Raw genomic sequence first — 21,452 nt, 5'->3', positions numbered from 1 at the left:
TTCAAGGCCAGGCTGGATGAGGCGTTGAGCAACCTGGTTTAGTGGGAAGGGTCCCTGCCCGTGGCAGGGGGTTGGAACTCAATGATCTTTATGGCCCCTTCCAACCAAAACCATTCTATGGTTCCATGGATTTTGCAAATATAAGCATCGTAATGCTATTGCCCAGTGGGCAGAGACAACCGCAGCAAAACTCCCTACTAAGGAGCTGGCAAATTAAATACAGTATAGTAAGAGAACTCTCCTTTTCATAGTTGGAACAGAAATATTTGAATCCTGCAGTGGCAAAGTTTTACGGATTCACAGAACTTTACATGAAAACGCACCATAACAATTATTCTTACCTGATACCTGAAGTTGAATGAATACTTTTAGAAGCAAACTTAGAGAGCACTAAGGAGAAATTGTCCTATTTGCCTTTTTAGAAAATGAAAAAATGAGGGGGAAAAAATGTTAGAAATCAAGAACGGTTTCTGAGTAGCTTGCTGCTCTGCTGTACTGCATTGAATTTTGCCAAAATAATTATGGGTAAGATGAACAGGAAGTACTCCTCTTAATTGTTTCCTCAAATCCTGTTCTCTTCCACGTCTATGACCTTTTTGTAGGATATTAATGAGAAAATGCAGTAGGCAATTGCTCTTATTCACTGGAATGGAAATAACTTCCTATTTATCTGACATCTATAAGAAAAGCACCGGTTCTCTTGATTTATCTGGTTATATTATGGAGGAATAAATTTGTAGCAGAGTTTATGTAAGTAACTATTAAAAAAAAAAACAAAAACTAAACTTTGGTCTTGAGAAGAATTAAATTTTATACAAGAATCTCAAAAAGAAATGCTTTATTTAACAGAAAAAAATTCAGTGTTTAAATCTTTCCTACTGAAAACTTTCAGTACTTTTCCCTTTTAATAACATAGAATCTGGATAATGCTAGCAATGATACCTCTTGGGCTGAATTACTCATATTTGAAATTCTTTAAACTTGTTATTAACAGATATGCTATTACCAAGGATGGAAATATTGTAGTCCTATTTGTAATTTTGTGCTAATTTGGACAATGACTTAGGACTTTCTTTTCTTTGTAGTTATTTGAACTACTAGGCCCTGAAGGTTTTGAACTTATAGAGAAGCTCCTACAGAACAGATCTCTGATTGTGGAAAAATCTTTGACTTGTACAAATGATAACAAGTTCCAGACACTGCAAGGTATGTGACTACAAAATTGTTATTCCAAATCAGATAAAACTTAGTTTTCTAACTGTTCAGTTATATTTCAACCAGTACTGGCTATGCACATGTAAAAAGAAAGCCAAAAAAAGTGGGTGGTGATGGAGGGTGCTTATACTAGTGTAAATAAATAAATTGTGGCTTGGTTACAAAAAGGAAATTAATGCATATTGCATATTTACTTTTCAACTGCATATGTGCATGTGTAATTTTTAAATAAATGTGTTACTATTTGTATTTATTTCAATCGATTACCATTGAAATAACTTCATCCTGAGGTATTCCTCATCTGCTATGCCACTTTCTGTTTCAGTGTTAACATCAAACGTATGTCTTGGTGAGAAAAAGCACAGTAACAACCACTTCTTCTGGGAGGAAAAAAAAAATTAAACTGAAGGATTAAGTGAGAGGAATAAAGGGGGTCAGGTTTTATACTTTTTTTTTAATAAGATACATTGCATACACGGAGTAATAGTTTTAAAATCTGTCTTACAAATTGCTGCTTAAAAACAAGTGTTCCTACTTTATTCCCTTACAAAAAATACATCTGATTTTGAATAGGTTGCAACGTGGAATAAATCTTGCATATACATAACACCATATAGCCCATTGTGTGTTTACAACTCATGGGGTTAGAAAAAGTTGGTTAGAGCTGATATTGCTGGACTTAGGTATCCTCACAATATTTTTTAAATGCAAGCAAACCATACTTAATACGTCTGTTGTAAAATGTTATTTACGCAAGTGTTTGGAAGTTCAGCTTCTGCTGTGCTGATGGTTGATCTAAAGTCATCAGAGCAATCATTAGTTTTATCTGCTACTGATTTCAAAGCAGAAACTATCAGTATAACAAGTTTTTTTTTGTTTTTTTTTTTTACTTATATAACCAAAAGAAAAAAATTAAAATATATGCACTGGAAACCAAACGATTGTTTTTTCTTCAATGTGCAACATTTTCTTCTCATTTAGTAGAAGCAGTATTTTGAAAGCTATTATGAATTTATTCTTCAGCATGCCATCAGTAAAAAATTGTGCTAGAATATAGAGGAAGAATATTTTCAATATTGTGCTTTTCGATAGGAGAGCGTTACTGGCTTTGTTTGTTTTTTTATTTATTTTTCCTTGTTGTTTTACTTTTTTACTGATGACAGCTCTTCTTTCACTGTAGTATAGAAGTCAGTGATATTTGATATCTTCTCCAAGACTGAAGATGCTCTGCCCCAAGTTCAGTTTAATCATTTTAGTAAGGCTTTTTCCTTTTAAGTCGATCAAAGTGATATTCCTCATGGGGACTGAGGTTTTAGCTTTTCAGAATTGCATTTGGGTAGGGAATCATTCGTGTCTGGACGAATTTAGTTGTTTGGTAACTTTGAGTTATTTGTGTTTTGAGAAAATAAGCACAAGATAAGGAACTATACATATACTGAACATTTGTAGAATGCTTTATTATTTGACTGTTATTATAGAATTTAATTCTACAGCCATAAAGGTGATTGTTGTGTTTATCAGACAAATCAAGTAGCAGTTCTTTGTCCTAATATGTTTGGTCTGAATTAATGGCCACAATTTCCTACCTAAATTTGTTTTTCCCTTTGACAATGATAGAGAGCTAAAACTACAAATGTGATAGTATTACTGTGGACATTTTGTCAGTTTATTAGAACTTTTTCAAGAATTGACAAGTTATAGTCACTTTATTTAGTGTGCATGCTGTAAGAGTTTCACTGTTACAGTAGGTTAAAAATTAAGTGGCACAAATTGTTCAGAAGACTTGAGAAAAAGAAGTTTCCAATTTTCAGGTTCAGGGCTAGACTGAAAAAATACGTTTGAAACATAATTATATAATGGTTAAACCCATATAAGCTTCTTTTTGCTTATCTGTTTGCTGAATTTTGAAAGTAGAGGTTTAAAAATACTGATAAAGTTAAAAACAAACAAAATCTGTCTACCCCGTTGCATATAAAAGATTTAGTTGTGTCTTTGTTTTCAATCTGCAGTAAAGAGCACTAATGGTCTAGGAAAGGCAAATGTGACTGGACTTTATCAGGTTCCCAGCTGCCCTGGATTTGTTGTGTATTGTAACTCTTCTGTAGTTCTGGTGGTGGTGGTTGTTGTTGTTTTTCAATCCTGCTGCTTATCCACATAAAAGGAAGGAGTCTGTGGTTGTACAGAATAAGATTACTTTTCTCACTTGTTTAAGGAAATTAAACTGTTGGTATGCTTTCAATACAGTCATGTTATCTAGTAAATGTACAGTAATTGTTATGGGAAGAAGCTGTTTAAAAAAAAAAAGAACTTATTTAATCTATTTTCACAGCCTTTTTACTTACTAGTGTATTCATGTAAGAGAACAGAAAAGAAGCTTTTCCAGTGTTGATGAAGTTATTGTAAATCCCCCGAAGATAGCCCCTCCTTTTACTGCTAGTTTGCAGTACTCCCCCTCTTACTTTGGTATAAAGAATTTTTGTTGTGTGATGACTTTAAATGTCCTGCCTTTAAGAGCTGTTACTTTTAGTTTCTTGAGGCCAACTTCTGCATAATCTGCCTAATACATATATTAGAGAAAACTGGGGGATAAAAAGGATAGAATCCAGTACTTATGGAGATGCATACCTGTTTTCATGTTGCAGAGCAGTGCAGGAAGTTTATAGGAGAAAATGCTAAACCCAATTATGGCTGTCAAGTTACAATTCAGTCTGAACAAGAAAAGCTGTTGATGAAACAATATCGTCGTGAAGAAAAACGAAATGCCAGAAAAGAAAAACAAGCTGGGGAAGATGGAGAAGGTTCTGGCGAAGGACTAATGTGCTTTGATCCCAAAGAGCTGCGAATGCAAAGGTAATAAATGCCAAAAGTTGAAAAATGCTTGTGTTGTAATTGCTACTTCAACATATCATAAATGTTTATTTTCTTTTAGTTTGCTTTGGAGATTAGATGATTATGACTTCAGGTCACGTTTTATTACAAGTGTAGATTATTTTTTTTTAATATGAAAACCTAATTTTCAGGGAAAGAAAGCAGTGATCTGCTTAATGAGAATCTTCTTGGTCTCATCTATGTGGGCTGGAGATGCAGATTAGAGAAGTAGGCTATCTTTCTTAGTTCCTGTGTGCATACTACTTGCTTAAGATTTATGAAGTCTGTACTAAATCTAGCAGAACTATCTTTCTTTTTTTCCTCTACAGATTAACGGGTGCTATTTTCCATGTTGTCAACTAAAGGTAGTGGGAGGAATAAGGGAGGGAGAGAATAAGGAGCAAATAAGGTGTTGCATTTCATATTGAGAAGAATATAGTGGGACTGGTATTTAACTGTGAATGCATGTTGCTGTATTGCGTAAAAAGAGGCAAAATTCCATTAGGAAAGCCTTGCACTGGTTGGACTGATTTTTATCTATGTTGTTTGCTATAAGGACTTAGTTTAACTGATGCCAGTGAATAACACAGTAAAATTCTTTTGTTAATCATTTTATAAACTGCTATTTTCCTTACATTTCTCCAACTTTTGCTCTGACTTTAATACTATGTCCAGTTTTTGTGATGGCTGCTTACAATTGGCAGAATTATTGCAGCTATTTTTCTGCTTATAGGGAACTAGCGCTTTTGAATGCTCGAAGTATGCCTGTCCTAGGTAGACAGAGAGAGGTGGACTTTGAAAGAATTCATTATCCACATGTTTACGATTCCCGAGCTGAAGCTATGAAAACATCAGCATTCATCGGGGGTGCAAAGGTACGTCTTCAGCAATACAACTATTCCAGTGAGTAATGTGCAGCAGATTTCCCTTTGTTCCCTTGGAGATTCTCCTACTAATCGGAGTTCTGTGCATGAAGCGGTGCTTCTTTACGGAGGGTTTTAAATGTTCACAAATTTTGTTTTAATTTTGACCCTAGAAGAAACAATCTCACTCTCAACTAATGTATTTGTTTTTATTTCTAGGGTCAGTTAAGTCATTAAAATACCATTTTTCTCCTTCTATCTTTTGGAGAACATTGAATTTGACTTTAATAAAATGAATGCTTTATGAAATTCTAGACTTAATGGCTTTTGAAATTTAATAAAGTGGAGTTATCTGTTTGTTTTTTTTTTTGTCTTTTGGAAACCTTTTTCTGAGTAGTAAAACTGATTATTTTCCATTTAGGGGGTTCTGTGCTATCTATAAAATGAATCAGGGAGAATTGTTTTTATTTGGGATTCATTTTTATGAAGGAAAGTGATGAACCATTGCTTCAAGTGGGCTATAAAGTAATGAAACTTTCTGTTTTCATTTTTTCAAATAATTTTCCTGTAATACTATTTTAGGTGTTCTTACCAGAGGCAGTTCAGAGAGAAAACAACAAAATGTATGAAGAGGTGAAGATCCCCCATAGTGAACCAATGCCTATTGGTATCGAAGAGAAAATTGTTTACATTAAAGACTTAGATGAGGTGAGTAAACCATTTTAGAGATATTAAATTAGTTTTTACTTTGCTGTTACAAAAATTTAAATGAATAATATGTACTAATGTGATTCGTGATGTGCAAACAGAGCCAGTTAATTTCTTCACTTCTAATTTGTTGGGGGATGTTATTTTAGTGATAAAATTCTGTTCATGATGACTGATCAAAGAAATTCCTCCTCTAAATTACTACTTTATGAACTGCAGTTCTCAGTTCCTTTGGCATTACCTATTCAGCTACTTATGGTTTTGAGCTGTGAGCTGGATCGCTAAAATGTTCTTTAAAAAAATAAAATAAATAAATAAATAAAATAAGATAATCATAGAATCACCAAGGTTGGAAAAGACCTCCAAGATCATCTGGTCCAACCATATCACCCACTAAACCACATCCCTAAGCACCACATCCAGCCTTTTGGTAAACACCCCCAGGGACGGTGACTCCACCACCTCCCTAGGCAACCTGTTCCAATGCCTGACCACATTTTCTGAGAAGAAATGTCTCCTAATTTCCAACCTGAACCTTTCCTGGTGCAACTTGAGGCCATTTCCTCTTGTCCTATCGCTAGTTATCTGTGAGAGGAGGTCGACCCCCAGCTCCTCACACCTTCCTTTCAGGTAGTTGTAGAGAGCAATAATGTCTCCCCTGAGCCTCCTCTTCTCCAGACTAAACAACCCCAGTTCTCTCAGCTGCTCCTCATAGGACTTGTGTTTCAGACCCATCACCAGTTTCATAGCCCTTCTCTGGACACATTCCAGGGCCTTGATGTCTGTCTTGTAGTGAAGGGCGCAAAACTGAACACAATACTTGAGGTGCAGCCTCACCAGAGCAGAGTACAGGGGGACGATCACCTCCCTAGTCCTGCTGGCTACACTATTCCTGATACAAGCCAGGATGCTGTTGGCCTTCTTGGCCGTGTGGGCACGCTTCTGGCTCATGTTCAGGTGAGCATCCATCAGCACCCCCAGATCCTTTTCCTCTGCACAGCTTTTGAGCCACTCTGCCCCAAGCCTGTAGTGCTGCATGGGGTTGTTGTGACCAAACTGTAGGACCCGGCACTTAGCCATGTTGAACTTCATCCCATTAGCCTCTAACCATCGACCCATCCTGTCCAGGTCCCTCTGCAGGTCCTTCCTACCCTCCGGCAGATGGATGCTACCCCCTAACTTGGTGTCATCTGCATACTTACTGATGGTGTACTCAGTTCCCTCATCCAAATCATCAATAATGTTATAAAAGCTATTATGGCCATTCTGTTCTTTTTCTGGAGACCACATGGAGGAGTGAGCCTGGGGTTCAGTATATTGACTTCTGAAGATTGGCTGGTGACGGCACAGCACTCTTTTGCAGTCCTTAGGACTGCATGATACTGGTGCAAGGTATTGAGTTACGGTGCCATATACTGTATGGGGTGCAAAACCTGGAATGGTGCTCTGGAATAGCAGAAGGTGGTAAATTATTATTAGTAAAGCTTTAATGATAGAAAATGAAGAGCAGTGAGAAAAAAATGCAAGTGAAACAAAGATTAACATTTTAAAGTTTATTGATTTTAAAATGGCGAAAAAGTTGAAGTGAGGGAAGAAGAAACTAGCACTAAATCTGCAGTTAGTATTCACAGTTGAGAACTTGAAGTACTCTATCACATCTACGTGCTTGCTTCTCGTTGTATATGTCAAATCTGTTGATGAATGGTAAATTTGCTATTGATTTCAAGGGGAACATAAAGAGCAAGTCATATGCGCGTGTGAAGAAGGCTTTGTTTCTTAGCTCTTCAGCCACATACAACATGGAAAAATGTTACACTTTTTTTCCCTGTGAACAAACAGGATATGAGAATATAAATTTAATATGGTTATCCAGAGAACTTTTTTGGGGTTTCTACTAAAGTTTGTCTTACATAAAGATTTAACTCTTTTAAAACAGAAGACAGTTTAATTTTAGAATCTGGATCTATTCTTTTGTGCTTGGGTGACAGTACCTACTGTCATGTTTATGAAGTGACTGACAGCTTAACTAGATAGAAAAGTTGAGCCACTGTAGCTGTAAAATGTGACATTTTATATGACAACTTTCAGCATGACAGCTTTTTGCAATGAAGTGTCTTTCCCCTAAGCACAGAGCTAAATATTACCTATTAATCTGTAGTTTTGCCAGAAATACCAATGTTTCAGGAGACAATCACTTCTCAGAAAAATGTCGTTCAGATAGAAAAATTTCAGATAGAGATGGTTTACAGATATTTACATTTACGGTGTTTAAAATAAAGGCAGAATGCATCAATTATACAAATTTCATAAATATTTAATCTCTTCTGTAGGCTATGTATCATCAAGAGGTATACTTCTCAGTTTTAAAGTGACGTTTTGAAATAGAAGCAATCTTTAAATCTTTACTCTTCCATATGCTTCCTATTTACAGGAAACAAGGTGTCTACAGCAATGACAATCTTTAATGTATGAATACTTGTGTATTTAATCCACCCCCCCAACCCCTACTTTTCACATTCCTGTTTCTTTGAGTGGGACTCAAGTTTGAATCTTATTGAACAGCACCTTTTTCTTAACTAGGTAAAGCAACTGAAATTTCCAATGTGTGCCTTGTTTAAGATAGCTTGGTTAAGGCAAAAGTTATTTTTCTATACGTCTATTTTAGATCTTTCATCTCTTAAAATTTTGGTGCTTAAAATTTTTGCTGATAAACTCGAGTCAATTTAGAGGGCAAAAAGTTTTTGTCAATATTGTTTATTCTTTTTGGTGAAATAGCGTTAATCAAAAATCAGTAAAATAAACTTGTTTAGCTTTCTCTATGTAGTATATATAAGAGCTTGTAAGATAATTATCATTCCTCTGTATTGGTATGTTTGCAAGATTATGTAAAGTAAAAACAGATGGGCAGGAAAGATTGGTGACAGTACATGTAACTGTAAATAGTTTGTAGTGGTATCTAAAGGCATCATGAGGAAGCTGGGAGTTTTGCTGTTACTATTGTGAGATGACATTATTACTACATTTTTTATGAAAGCCATTGAGATGGTCCAAACATACAGATTAAGGTATTCATTCTGTGATCAAAGTGTTTAACATGTCAATGTACATGCAGCCCATAATAATAATGTTCTCCAGGGGAGGGAGAAAAAAAGCATAAAGCAGCTAAACCAGCTATTGCATCTGTTACAAGTATATTTATCACAAAGCTGTCCAGGTACTTGTTGATTTACGGAGAAATCTTGATGTATTCAAAAATGATAAATATTTCTCTCTCTTTGAGGCTTTTCTTTCTGTTTTCATCTGTCCTCTGTTTCAATGGTCCCATTTGTGTTACATTTTTTGTGAGTTTCTTGCCTTGCCATTTGACTGTTCTGGTTGCATCCAAGCTGATGCTCCAGATGATTCTTTCCTTTTGCCTCGAGTACTAGGATGTTTGCGTCTAGGTATTTAAAGAAACAAAGAATTTTGGCTTCTAAGGTGTTTCTTTTTTTAAAATTATCTTTTTAAGTCCAGAAAATAGGTCACTTTAAAACTGTTACTTGAAAAGTAGAACTGATTGACTTTCAAGCTTAAGCCCTGAGGTTCTTATTTTCCACAGAGGCAGAGCTCAGGAGGGAGTAGATTGGGATTCAACGTAGCGTGCATGGGAGTCCTTGCAGAGCTCCTAAAGCTGTGTGATTTCAACCTGGTGGGAAGAGGCCAGCTGTTATATACTGTTGGTAACCTCTCTGGAGACACTTTCTCTACACGATAATGGTAGAAGGTTACCAATGGTAATCTTCATTTGCTGTATGCTTTCTTCTGTAAGGTCCAGCTTTCTTTTCCTCATTTTGATAAGCTATGATAAGGTGACAACAGTAAAAATGGTTTTGCACTACAGAAGACCATAGAACCATAGAATATTCCAAGTTGGAAGGGACCCACACAGATTGAGTCCAACTCCTGGCTCCACACAGGATCCAAAAAAATCAAACCATATTTCTGAGAGCCTTGTCCATATGCTTCTTGAACTCCAGCACGCAAAAAGGATTTTATACTGCTGTTATAGTGAAAAAATTATTAGGAAATTTCTTTTCTGAGCTTCCTCCTTTCCATTTAAATGTGTGCCACCTATGAAACTTTAGGAACACTTGTATGACATACTAGCAATTGTTTCAAGCACAGAATAGTACAAATTTTGTACTGTAAGAAAATTTCTTGTGCCACCTTCTGGACTCTTCTTGACTTGTTAACTCCTTTGCACAAGTGTGTAGAGGGCCAATAGCATACTGGCCTCTATCAGAAATAGTGTAGCCAGCAGGAGCAGGACTAGGGAAGTGATTGGCCCTCTGTACTCGAGTACTGTGTTCAGTTTTGGGCCCCTCACTACAAGAAAGACATCGAGGTGCTGGAGCTTGTGCAGAGAAGGGCAATGAAGCTGGTGAAGGGCCTGGAACACAAGTCCTATGAGGAGCGGCTGAGGGAACTGGGGTTATTTAGACTAGAGAAAAGGAGGCTCAGGGGAGACCTTACCGTTCTGTAGAACTGTCTCAAAGGAGGTTGTAGCAGAGTGGGGATCGCTCTCTTCTCCCAAGTAACAAGTGATAGGACAAGAGGAAATGCCTCAAGTTGTGCTGGGGAGGTTTAAGTTGGATATTAGTAAAAAATTCTTCACTGGAAAGGATTGACTGCCCAGGGAAGTAGCTGAGTCACCATCCCTGGAGTTATTCAGAGGATGTGTAGATGTAGTGCTTAAGGGACATTGTTCAGTGGTAGACTTGGAAGTGCTGGTTTTTAACAGTTGGACTTGATGATCTTAGAGGTGTTTTCCAACCTGAATGATCCTATGATTTAGGTTGGAAAAGACCCGTAAGATCACCAAGTCCAATACAGGTCCAACAACGTCAGATGGTTATACCTAACGCAGTCCAGGTTATATGCTCTTGATATTATAAAGAATCCTACTTTTTGATTCGAAAATTTCCAGTGGTACCTCCACTCATTCAAGGTTAAAAACCTGAACTGCATCTGTTTTCTCAAAGGACTGGAAAGAACTAAACCTTACTCTGAAGTATGACCAGTAAGAAACTACATGAGAAGAAAAGTTGCAACATAAAATAAAATTTAGTACCTAATGATGTCTATTAGATATGTTGGCAAGCATGGATCTGGAAACATACTGACAGAAACTTCACTGTGTGGCAGAGTGCGTGCATTTCACAGAGTTAGTATGTTTAGACAGTGTAGCTGATACTAGCATAAGAATTCAAGTGGGTAGCAGAGGTGACAGTCGGTGGTGTAGAGACTAAAGGGGGGGAAAAAAAACCCAACATTCAACTTAATATTCAGATTACGTAGCACATGAAAATTCTGTTACTTGGTTACTCTGTATGTCACCTCTGTCTTTTAAGAGACAAAAAAAAAAAAAAAAATCAGAGAGACCTCGAGGTGTAGACATAACATAATGCTGGTAATTAAGCTAAATTATCAAAACATTTAATTTACCTTTAAGTTTCCTTTCAAAAAGGAAAAGGTAAGAATTAGTCTAAGAATCATCTAAAATGAGCTAGATCTTTGAAAAATATTTCACTTTCAACTGAATCTTTATGCAAGAATTTTTGTCTCATAGGAGCTTCGTTTCTTTTTAGTCTGTATGTTTTCATTTGCATGAGAGTAATTTTAGGTATGATATATATTTCTCTTCAGCTATGTGATTTTGGTTACATTGTCAGCAGTTTGGGTGCAGTCTTTGACTATGTAACATGCACGCTGCAAAATGGTCTGTTAAATTTAATCCTCACAGTCCTTAAGGTTAGAACTGAGTTCATAATAAGAACTTCATTTATGTTTTGAACTTCTTGCCAAAAGCTAAGCCTCTGGATCATGTAAGCTGAAGTAACATTTTAAATGTTTTAAGTATTATTTTAAATTATTTGCATTTTTGTTACTCACTTAGGTTGGCATAAACATAGGCTGAGAAGACCAGAAATGTATTCCTCTAAATAACAATTCTAACAAATCCATTTTAACCAATTTGTAGACTTATATAATATATATATTTTATATATATATATTATTTTTTATATATATATAATTTTTTTTTGGTACAAATATAAGGCAGAATGGCGAAACTGGACCAACACCAAAGGGAGAAACCATGACTTGAACTAGCACAGGCCTTAATAGGAAGCTCTTATTTATAGGTTTGGCAGTGTAATCAGGATATATCTTCAGCTGCACTCTAGAATGAAGAAATAACATATTTGTATCAATGCAGTATATTTAGGTTTGGCAAACTATTATCTGAAACCTTATGGCTAGAATAGAGATGCTAAGATGAAACTCATGATTGAAACTGGCAAAAATCGAAATTCTTGCAGCTACCATTCCTACTTAATTCCTTTATGTACTGCAAATATGAGATCAAGTGGCCAACCTTTCACAATTTAGCAGCCGTAAAGTATAAGATATCATCGGTCATAAACTGCTGGCAATAGCAACAGTTTTGATACCCCTACTTTTCTACACTATAGTCTGTGCTGCTTCACCTCCTGCCACAGTCACAACTCCATGGGTGTCATCTCATTTTCTTTCTTTCCTACCCGTGTTGAGTGGGGAGCAGCAACTAGTGCTTTGCATGGAGGATGCTGCACTGCTGCTCAGGAGCATCTCCGGTGTCGTCAATGGCAGTGGGGCACCACATGTCCTGCTAGAAGAGTCATGCAAGGGAAGGAAGTGTTCTTGCTTAACCGCAAGGCAGTAAATTCCACCCCCAACTCAATTTGTAGATAACTATTATTCTTGGCATTTACTGGTATTCGGAGAGCTGTGTTCTCAACATAGTATGAGCGCATGCGGCTTTTAAGTAGCTAGTCGGTCACACCAGTTAAATCTGAGGAATTACAGTACTATTACTTACAAAAAGGGCATGTTAGCTGGGTTGTTTCAATAACAAGAACTTAAAAAAATAGACTAAGTGCAAGCGTAGATTTATTAGCTTTGGGTGCTTGACATGCAGCTTGTCTATTACTGAAATACATTTTTGTACTTACTATAAAGGTGTTCTCACACCAGCATTTTTGCCAAATAAATGTACCTCTAAAGTCATAAACTCAGGTCAGGCAGAGTTCCTCTTAAACCTGTTTTCATAATCTTGTATCTAACAAATTGCTGTTGGTGAAAAATGACTTCGGGGTTTTACCTAAAGTGGGTATTCAGTGTAGGATTTATTTCTTTGTTTCATGCTATAGCCATTTCCTTTTACTAACACTACTTAATGGTCTAAATAAGTTTTTTTTTCCTCTGCATTATGTGAAGGAATTATTACAAAATCAATATTTCCTTTTTCTGTAACGTTTTCTTGCTTTTTGAGTTATACAAGCAAGCCTATTGAATAGGAGTACAGAAGTTCTTTGCATAAATTACATTTTTCAAAATTACATTTTTCACATCCAGAATGTTTGACCATTTATTCCAAAGCTGATATCGGAGTATATTTCATTTCCATATTTTTCAAATAGCAATTGACGGTTGGACTGTTTTTTTCAAATATTTTTAGTTTTATTGACATTTTGCTATTTATCCGATGAAAGTATACTTAAAAATTGCTCTGAAGAAAGCTTACAAGTTCCATAATTATTAGTCCCAACTTAAGAAAAAAAATGTAGGTCTTGCTACAGTGTTTTAAAGAGCTGGTAATGTATATTAGGAATTGTTGTCTGTCTTCACCTTTTATGAGTGAGGGTTCTAGGGAGGTTAAATGTGCAATAACAGGTTAACAAGAATATTGCAGTTAAGATTATACACTTACATTAATCTTAAGGCCTTCTGGCTTCATTTTATTCAGCATATGATTTAATTAATATTTTAGAATACTTATTAGAATTCATACTTTAGAATTCCAATGTCAGTATTTACAGTTTCTGTGTCAAATTGTATGAATATCTAACTTCGAGTTATCTGAGGCTTTTATGCATTGTTCTTTTTATATTGTCTGAGAGAGTACGATTTCTGTGCCTGAAAGCACATAAAAAGACGTGCTTCATGCCGAACCAGCAGTCTGTGGTCTGTATTGTGTAAAATTATCATCTTTTGCATCAGGAAAGTCCTGTTTCTTACTAGAAGTAGTTCATTACTTCATCACCAAAAAAGATCTGCTGCCATGACATACAACCTGTAAAGTGGAATTCTGGTCTCAAAAGTTGTTTGTAATCCAAAGTTGGAGAAAGGCAGAACAGGGCTCTAGAGGTTGCATTGTGACTTCTGACTTTTCAACAGCGTCAAGTGGCTGGCCACTAATTCACGACTGGAAGACACTCACTATACTTGAATTCAGCTCATAGAATGTAATCGTTTTTAAAAATGTGCTTCACTTGACTGTAGCTTTCCAGATTTTAGATATCACTATAGGATTTCCTGAATGCTAATAGTTCTTTTCCTTTCAGCAATAGAAAACATCTGCCCATCATGACAAATATTTGAAAAAAATATTTTCAAAAATATTCTCACATTATAGAAATACTATGACATCATTTATAATATTAAAGTTGATTTTTCTGGATTAGTAAAAACTTTTCTGTTAGTTTAAAAGGTCTTTTTCTAATAGGATGCTCTTTTTTGGTCAACAGAATCACTGATTTTATTGCCTTCCAGATTATGAATCTGATTTATTTTAAGTAACACATTTTAAAACAAAACTTACCTAAATATTTTAGAAAAAAGACTGAAGTAGACTTGAGATGATATCTGAAACACATATACAGTACAGAGATGGAAGGCTTTGAATGCTGTAGTACAATTTTGAAATAATTCTGGAATGAAATGTGATTTTCTTAATTTATTGATTTAACATGGCATGTGCACGGTTCCAGCAATGCACAGTTCTTGGGAGCAAAGCCTGGAAGGATGAGTAATTACAAATACTTGCTAACAGCCATGAGTTAGAGGAGTTGAAAACTAACATTATAACGAAAGATTAGAAAAGAAGTAGATATATAATCAAATATAAATATGTAATTGATAAATATTTTACAGATGGAAGATTTTGTCTGATAATCTGAGTCTGCCATAATAAACATGGTTCTCCCTATATTTATCTCCTGAAATGAGGGTATTTTTGCATTTCTGAAATCTGTATCACAATATATAAAGTAGGTTTCCTAAAACATCAGAATAATAGCTTAATGCTATTAATGCTTATGCTGAAAGGAGGGAGAAAAGAATGAATTATCTCAAAAGATGTTGGCTGAGGATAACAATTTTCTTTTTTAGGGTAATGATAGTAAAACAGAAGAAAGGGAAGTGTTTAATAATAATTGGATAATAACTGGGATAGTGATATAAAGGCTTTCTAAGAATAAGAAATCAAGAAAGAAATTGACTTTGTTTTTTTGCTAAAACTCGTAACAACTTTTTTTTTGCTTATTCTGAGATACACATCTCGTGTGCGCTAGCTTGTAAGAGCTGAGTGAAATATTGGATGTGTTCATTTCTTAGCCATTTCATGAGGTTCCTCTAGAGCACTGTATTTTGTAATTTGCAATTATTTTTAAAGTATTTTGGAATTCTGTAGTACCTGTCAGTAAGGATTGTAGTATACTGTTAACATTCGAAAACTGTGATTTTTGACTTGGCATAGAGATACCTTTGATACTACTGTAATCTTTGAGAGGACCTGTCTGTTAATGCAGGATAAGAAAATTGAAACTGTTCTGAAACATCACTGCATTAGGTAAGTGTGGCATGACTGGCATCTTTATCATAATCCGTGATGTTCCATTCTCAGTCTGAGATTATCATAGACGTGTATAAAAACAAAAGCAACCATACATAAAATTTATATATTTATTATGTGTATATATGCAACACATACAACCCACATGATGTGTGTGTATATACGTATTTCCTATTAATCCATAGGTGATTTTTGAAGTTAAAGATGCTTTTTACCAGACTTGTCAACACTGGCACTATTTTATATATCCTCCTCCTCTATCTCCCTCAGCTCCCCAGAGTTCTAGGTTTTTTATTTTTTAGTAGAAAAAAAGACCTGTATATAAAAAAGGAGATGAGTAGGTAGGCAAAAAAAAAAAAAAGTGTCCCTTATAGAGATGTACGTGGGATGCAGAAAAGAGAGGAAGATTGTGAGTCATTGGGAAGGGACAAGAACTGACGTATCATCTTGTCAGATCTTATGAAGAGCAAAAAGCAGCTTTCCATGGAGCAGCAGACCATACGTACTAAAACAATCTGTGTCAGTCCACCATTGTTGAAGTAATGCCAAAGTTCACCTCTTTTGGGATGAGGAAGAATGAACATAAAGTGGATGCTTTGTGCTGGGATCTGCATTTGTGGTATCGTGAAGAGGCTACCACGCCTGGTAAAGCCAGAGAACTACCAACAATTCCTACTTTTTCCTGTAAGGTCGAATGAGGCTGTGAAAAGGAGACTTGGAAATAACACAAGGGACTTTGTCCCTTAGAAAGATGTTGAAGGGGTTGGGAGTGCAGGTAGTATTCTCCTCTATCTTCCCAGCTGAAGGTTGGGACCGAAGAAGAGGGTGAGTGGATGCAGTGAATGACTGGCTGCATGGCTGCTGCCATGCTCAGGGCTTTGGGTTCTATGATCTTGGACACACCTTTGATAGACTGAGCATGTGGATGTTGTAGACATCCATTTGCATCCACATTTTCAGATTGTACAGTGTCTCCCTGATTAAAAAAATAACTTGCAGTACAACCTTTTTCTTACTCCTAAACAGTGTTCCCTTCCTACGATGTCATAAACCTGTCTTGATAGGCTCACAGGAGGTTGGTTTTGTTTTGGTTTGACATGGTGAATGTTTGATTCTTTTGAAATGAGACTGACTGAAGGTTTCCTTTGTCAAAGAGCCTCTTAACATCTTAGGAGAAGTTTGGCAATTGTGTTACCTGAACAAGATAGGATGCTATGAAAAACTAATAAATATGCTTTATGTGTGTATAAGCATGTTTTTAATTTCAAAGGCTTGACATTAATGAAAACATAAAGGAAAAAAAAACTGTTTAGCATAAGTACGGGCAGAAAAAATCCTCATGAATATAAAATAGCATTTTCAAATGTTCTTTTATTAGTGAAGTTGTAACTGAAACTTAAACAGATATTCTCATTTACAGATATTCTGCTTGTTCTAAGTACTAATAATGTGCAACTTTCTTTAATGTAAGCAGCTGTGTAAAATCCAAGTTATAACTTCTTAGGCAGGACAATTTCAAAGACAAGAATAATTCATTGACAATATGGGTCAAAGGATAATACTGATCATTATTTATATTAGTGAATATAAAGAATTTAATTTCTTTTAGTCCTTTAAACTCATATGTTTGTGTATGAATTACTATGCAAAATTTGCTGAAAAATGTTATTTATTATGCAACTCTCACAGTGAGTCTTGCATATTCTTGCAGTTAATTGGGTTTTTGGTTGTTCTTGTCCCTTACATGCAAATAACAAATGTGAATAGACAAATGCACTTTTTAATATTAACATGAGGTAAAATTGACTGTGTCTGACTTGAAGAAAACATTAAGTCATTTTCATTTTCTGCACGGCTGCCAAGTGTGTGTATGTTACCGAGTGCTACCTCCTGAAATTGTTGAAAATCTGATGGGAACACTTACAAAGGCAAACCAGTAAAGGGCACCGGCTGCTGAAAAACAACTGCTGTGAGCCACTGTGGGAATAGATGTATATGCCTGTAGCTAGAAGTAATCAAAGTGTCTACTTTTACCTGTCAATATTTTAATTTGTGTAAAGATTCAACCAATGAAAGTAATTTTGAATAACTAAAAAAATAAAAAAGAAAAAGAAAAAAGTGTGCAGAAGAGTTCAATAGGAGTCTGTGGAAGGTCCTCATTGAACTACTGTTGCATGTCTTTATTTTTGTAAAAAAACAAACAGATATGGCACCAAAAGTCTCAGCTACACTGTGCTTACTAAAGGATGGAGACAGTATGGAAGAGGTTACGGAAGAGGTTATGCTACTGAAGAGCAGGTTTCCAGTTTTTGTCTGGGTTATTTCGAGAGATCTCAATGTGTATTTCTTGATTCATTGCACCTTATTTGATTTGTTGAGGATGGTAATACACCCACCTACACACTTTTGTTTTTTTTTTAAGAATCAAAAGTCGCTAGACATATTTCCCAAATATATATATATATTTAAAGCATTGTATTTCTTTTCTTTTGATGCCTGAACTTTGCTTGTTCCCACATGGTAATGACTTTACCACACAAGTTCAGCTTTCCTCATCTACCTGTTGTTTTCATACAGTAGATCAAGTAGAACAACTTCTGGGAGTGCTGCTGGGTTCTTTGGGATTTGCGAGAATAAGATTGCTGTATTCTTTTAGGAAAAAAAAAAAAGGACTGATTGTGCTTGAAGTCTTCTCCAGTACAATTCAGAAAAAAAGTCATTTAACATTTATATGGTAAAAGAGTACTCCCTTCTTGGTTAGCAGTAGTGTGAAATTATCTAAAATTAAGAACAAAATTGAGTTGTAGAAAGATTATGACACCAATATTTATTCCTCCAGGAATATTCTTTCTTTTTCCATTCTCCCATTTTTATTTCATGGGTGAAAGATATTACTAGTTTCACCTATAATTACCCTTCAGAATAGTCCTTTAGTTTTTGTCTTTTTTCTTAAGCATCATTAGGAAGAAATAGTTTATATGTTAAGGGAAAGCTAAAGTAAATAGTTTGAAAATATTATCCAGAACTGGCTTCCACATGAACAGTTATAATATCCTGGTATGCATAAAATAGGATTGAATTAAGTAGGATTTTTAATAGGAAAACAACACTGAAAGATATCTGTATTTTAGAAATATATAATAATGTCATGCTGTCACGCTGTTCTCCTAAAGATAGTAGGTTTAAACTTACTTTCAAAAGAAGGCAAGATTTAGGATGCCAGTTGTGATGTTGGACTGATTTGTAAATTCAGTGACTTATTTGTGTTTTAAATTTTGTATAGTAAAAAAAAATCACCATGAAAAATTCAAGAAGCATTTTGGATACGCATTTTCTACTGCAATTTAACTGCATGTAGCTCAAAGAAATCCAACATTCTGGTTTACAGCATTTTTTTTCCACTTATATTTAATCACTGTAATATTTGAAATCCAATTATACTTACCTGCTGACGTTGCAGCTGTTACGTTTGTTGACCTCATTAAATTAGAATAATAAGTGAAATAATTAAATTGAGAAAGCAACTTATTAAATGTTCATTTTTCATTCTTTAGAGTGGTACATTTATGTCTCATTAACTAAATATAGCGACTTTTTTGTAAAAAAAAGCACATCCAGAGATCTGTAAAGTTTTTAATGAAAACATCTCAAAGTGTTTTTAGTTATTTCAGTAATTAAGACTAGGCAATAAATAATGTGCTTCTGATGTGTGCTGTTAGGGTATAGCCATTTCTCAATGAAAATTCCTAGTATGAGTGTGGAAGAAGAAAGCAGTAGTCTGTTTTACTTTGATGGCATACCTGAAAGAAGACACTTTGGTTCTCGGGAGTAATCAGTCTTCGATTTAAAGAAAAATACAGAATAGCATTTTAAATTCTATTTAAAATTACACTCAAGACCAAAATTATTTTTTAAGAAATGTAATTTCAAAGTGAGAACTTTCAAAGATGAGGGAAGAACCTATGCTAATTGTGATTATGCTATAACATTTAAAAGCTTAGCTCTCACTGAAAATATTTTAAACAATTTTTAGTTTAATTTTAATATTTGTCTTTAATTGGCATAAATTTCAGTGCTGACCTTGAAATGTGAAATCTCTTATGTAGGATATGAATGTCCCACATCTTTCAGCAATGGAAATGGAACTGAGATTGTCAGCCAAGGGATTCTGCTAGAATTCACCAAATAGTTTTTAAACATTTTTAAAAGGTTTTGGGATAGAGGAGCCACTTCTTATCTGAAGGACTATGCATATCAGATTTGCAATTTCCATTAACCTCAAGGTCACATGGTAACTGCTACCAGTGGAAGTTTAAAATTTTTAAAAGAGTAGCTGTTGTCTGCAGAACAGCAGGGAGCAATAAGTAATGTCTAATCTCTTAGAGAAAAATGGATTTTCTAACAGATTTTTCTGTGGTTTTGTATCTTACTAGTTCTAACAAAATACTTTTTCAGAAGTCTAATTGGAAAATTGTAACTATCCTACCAATTACTCTTCCAGTTAGAATATTGGAACTGAACACATCAGATAAGAGTGGAGTTTTTTCTTTTCATGTGAATAAATTGGTGTGTTTTGTACAACAAATAATAATTTTACTAATGAATAGAATTTCAATCCTCTGTAGCATGCTGGAAATCAATCTGGAGAATGGGAATAGGAACTTTTCATTTACAGTAAATAAAGTATAAAGGAAGAAGTTCTTTAGCCATTCACAGGAATTACTTGTCTTTGAGTATAATGTAATGAAGGAAACTTCTGTACACATTCCTCCTTCTCAGCTTTTGTTCTCTGAATACGAAATAGGATGGAAATACTCCTGAGTCATCTGAGACTATGTAGGAGTTAATTTCCTGTGTTCCTGATTTTTGCCTTTGCTCAAACATCTAAAGCTTTGTCCTTCTGGACCTCTAAGCATGAGACTGCTTCCCTGCCATGCATACCCCTTAGGTGGAGTCTTTTTGGCTTACTTGTTATCAAATGTATCTTTAAGCTAAGCAAGAATGTCTCTCTCTTGTTTTGCATCAGTAATTTGCCTACATCAGGAGTGTTTTGCATACCAATAGCTACTATAGCAGTAAAATAAATTTAACAAGAAGTCTGGAACAGTTGTAACTTGCAGCATATATTCCTTTCAAAGTATATGCAATAGTTCTGTTAAATCTCTAGTGCTGCTTGCAGTGCAAGGAATATTTTTTCGTCATTTTTTCAGGTTTTGCAACTTCCTAGTTTTCAGTGTCTTAATTTTCCATGCTTCTAAACTCTGAGACTTGCTGAATGGAAATGCTCAGATGCAACCCTTTCAAAGATTTTGTCTCTATCCTGACCCGTGCCTCGGTTGCTCATAGCGTCCATAGGATGGACTAAATTTTGATCCCTTTCATCTGATGTCTGTCTTTGCCTTATGGTTACCGTTTTCCAGATTTGGACAAAGACGAACTGCTGTTTTCTTTCAGTACTGCCCATACCTACTAGATTTTCAGGTTACCTGGCTAGGCTAGTTGCAGTAGCCACACTATTTTTTTGAGATGTATTTATGTCCTCATCAGTGCTTCTTTACTCTACTGGTAATAACCAACTTACTGCTTAGAAATGTGATGGGGTTTAGTTTTTGTTTGTTTTAATGCTAGTAGTAACCCATTTATACAAAACTGCAACAAGAATGGGAAAGGAAGAAATACATTATGTGACTCTTGATATGATGCAGTTGTTTCAGAATTCTTCCCATTAGTTCAATAAATGGCGATTCATGCAATAATTCAACTTTCAAAAAGTAGTTTGTGTACTTTCATATCACATCTTACAATCTATTTGAGAAAAGGTAGCAAAAGCCATTTTATATTGGTTGCATAAAAATACTTAAATGTTTATTGTGTTAGTAATGCTTTCCTCACCAATGGCCAAAATTGATGTAATTCCTTTCATGATGTCCTCATTCTCTTCGCTTTTTATTTTGGCAGTGTCTGTATTCTTGAACAACTAGAAAAAGGTTTTTTGTCGTAACTCTTTGATTTCTTCCCCTCTTGTTACAGTTGAGACAGTTTGTCTCAAACAAAGGTTTTCTCTTCCCTTTTAAAGAGACTCACTG

General features: G+C 35.2%; 1 protein-coding gene across 2 annotated transcripts in view; it reads left to right on the top strand.

Moving 5' to 3' along the window:
- The window catches only part of ASCC3 (activating signal cointegrator 1 complex subunit 3), a 281,426-nt gene that overhangs the window by 45,977 nt on the left and 213,997 nt on the right, over positions 1-21,452 (top strand). For both annotated transcript variants that reach the window (XM_040551468.1, XM_040551467.1), the window contains exons 5-8: positions 1,086-1,206; positions 3,858-4,065; positions 4,817-4,958; positions 5,529-5,654. In XM_040551468.1, the coding sequence (XP_040407402.1) occupies positions 1,086-1,206; positions 3,858-4,065; positions 4,817-4,958; positions 5,529-5,654 (597 nt within the window). The remainder of the gene's footprint in view (positions 1-1,085; positions 1,207-3,857; positions 4,066-4,816; positions 4,959-5,528; positions 5,655-21,452) is intronic.

Source organism: Cygnus olor, chromosome 3 (genome assembly GCF_009769625.2).
Source record: "Cygnus olor isolate bCygOlo1 chromosome 3, bCygOlo1.pri.v2, whole genome shotgun sequence".
Classification (NCBI taxonomy): domain Eukaryota; kingdom Metazoa; phylum Chordata; class Aves; order Anseriformes; family Anatidae; genus Cygnus; species Cygnus olor.
The sequence above is the reverse complement of the archived record's forward strand: the minus strand, read 5'-3'. Positions and strand labels throughout refer to the sequence as shown.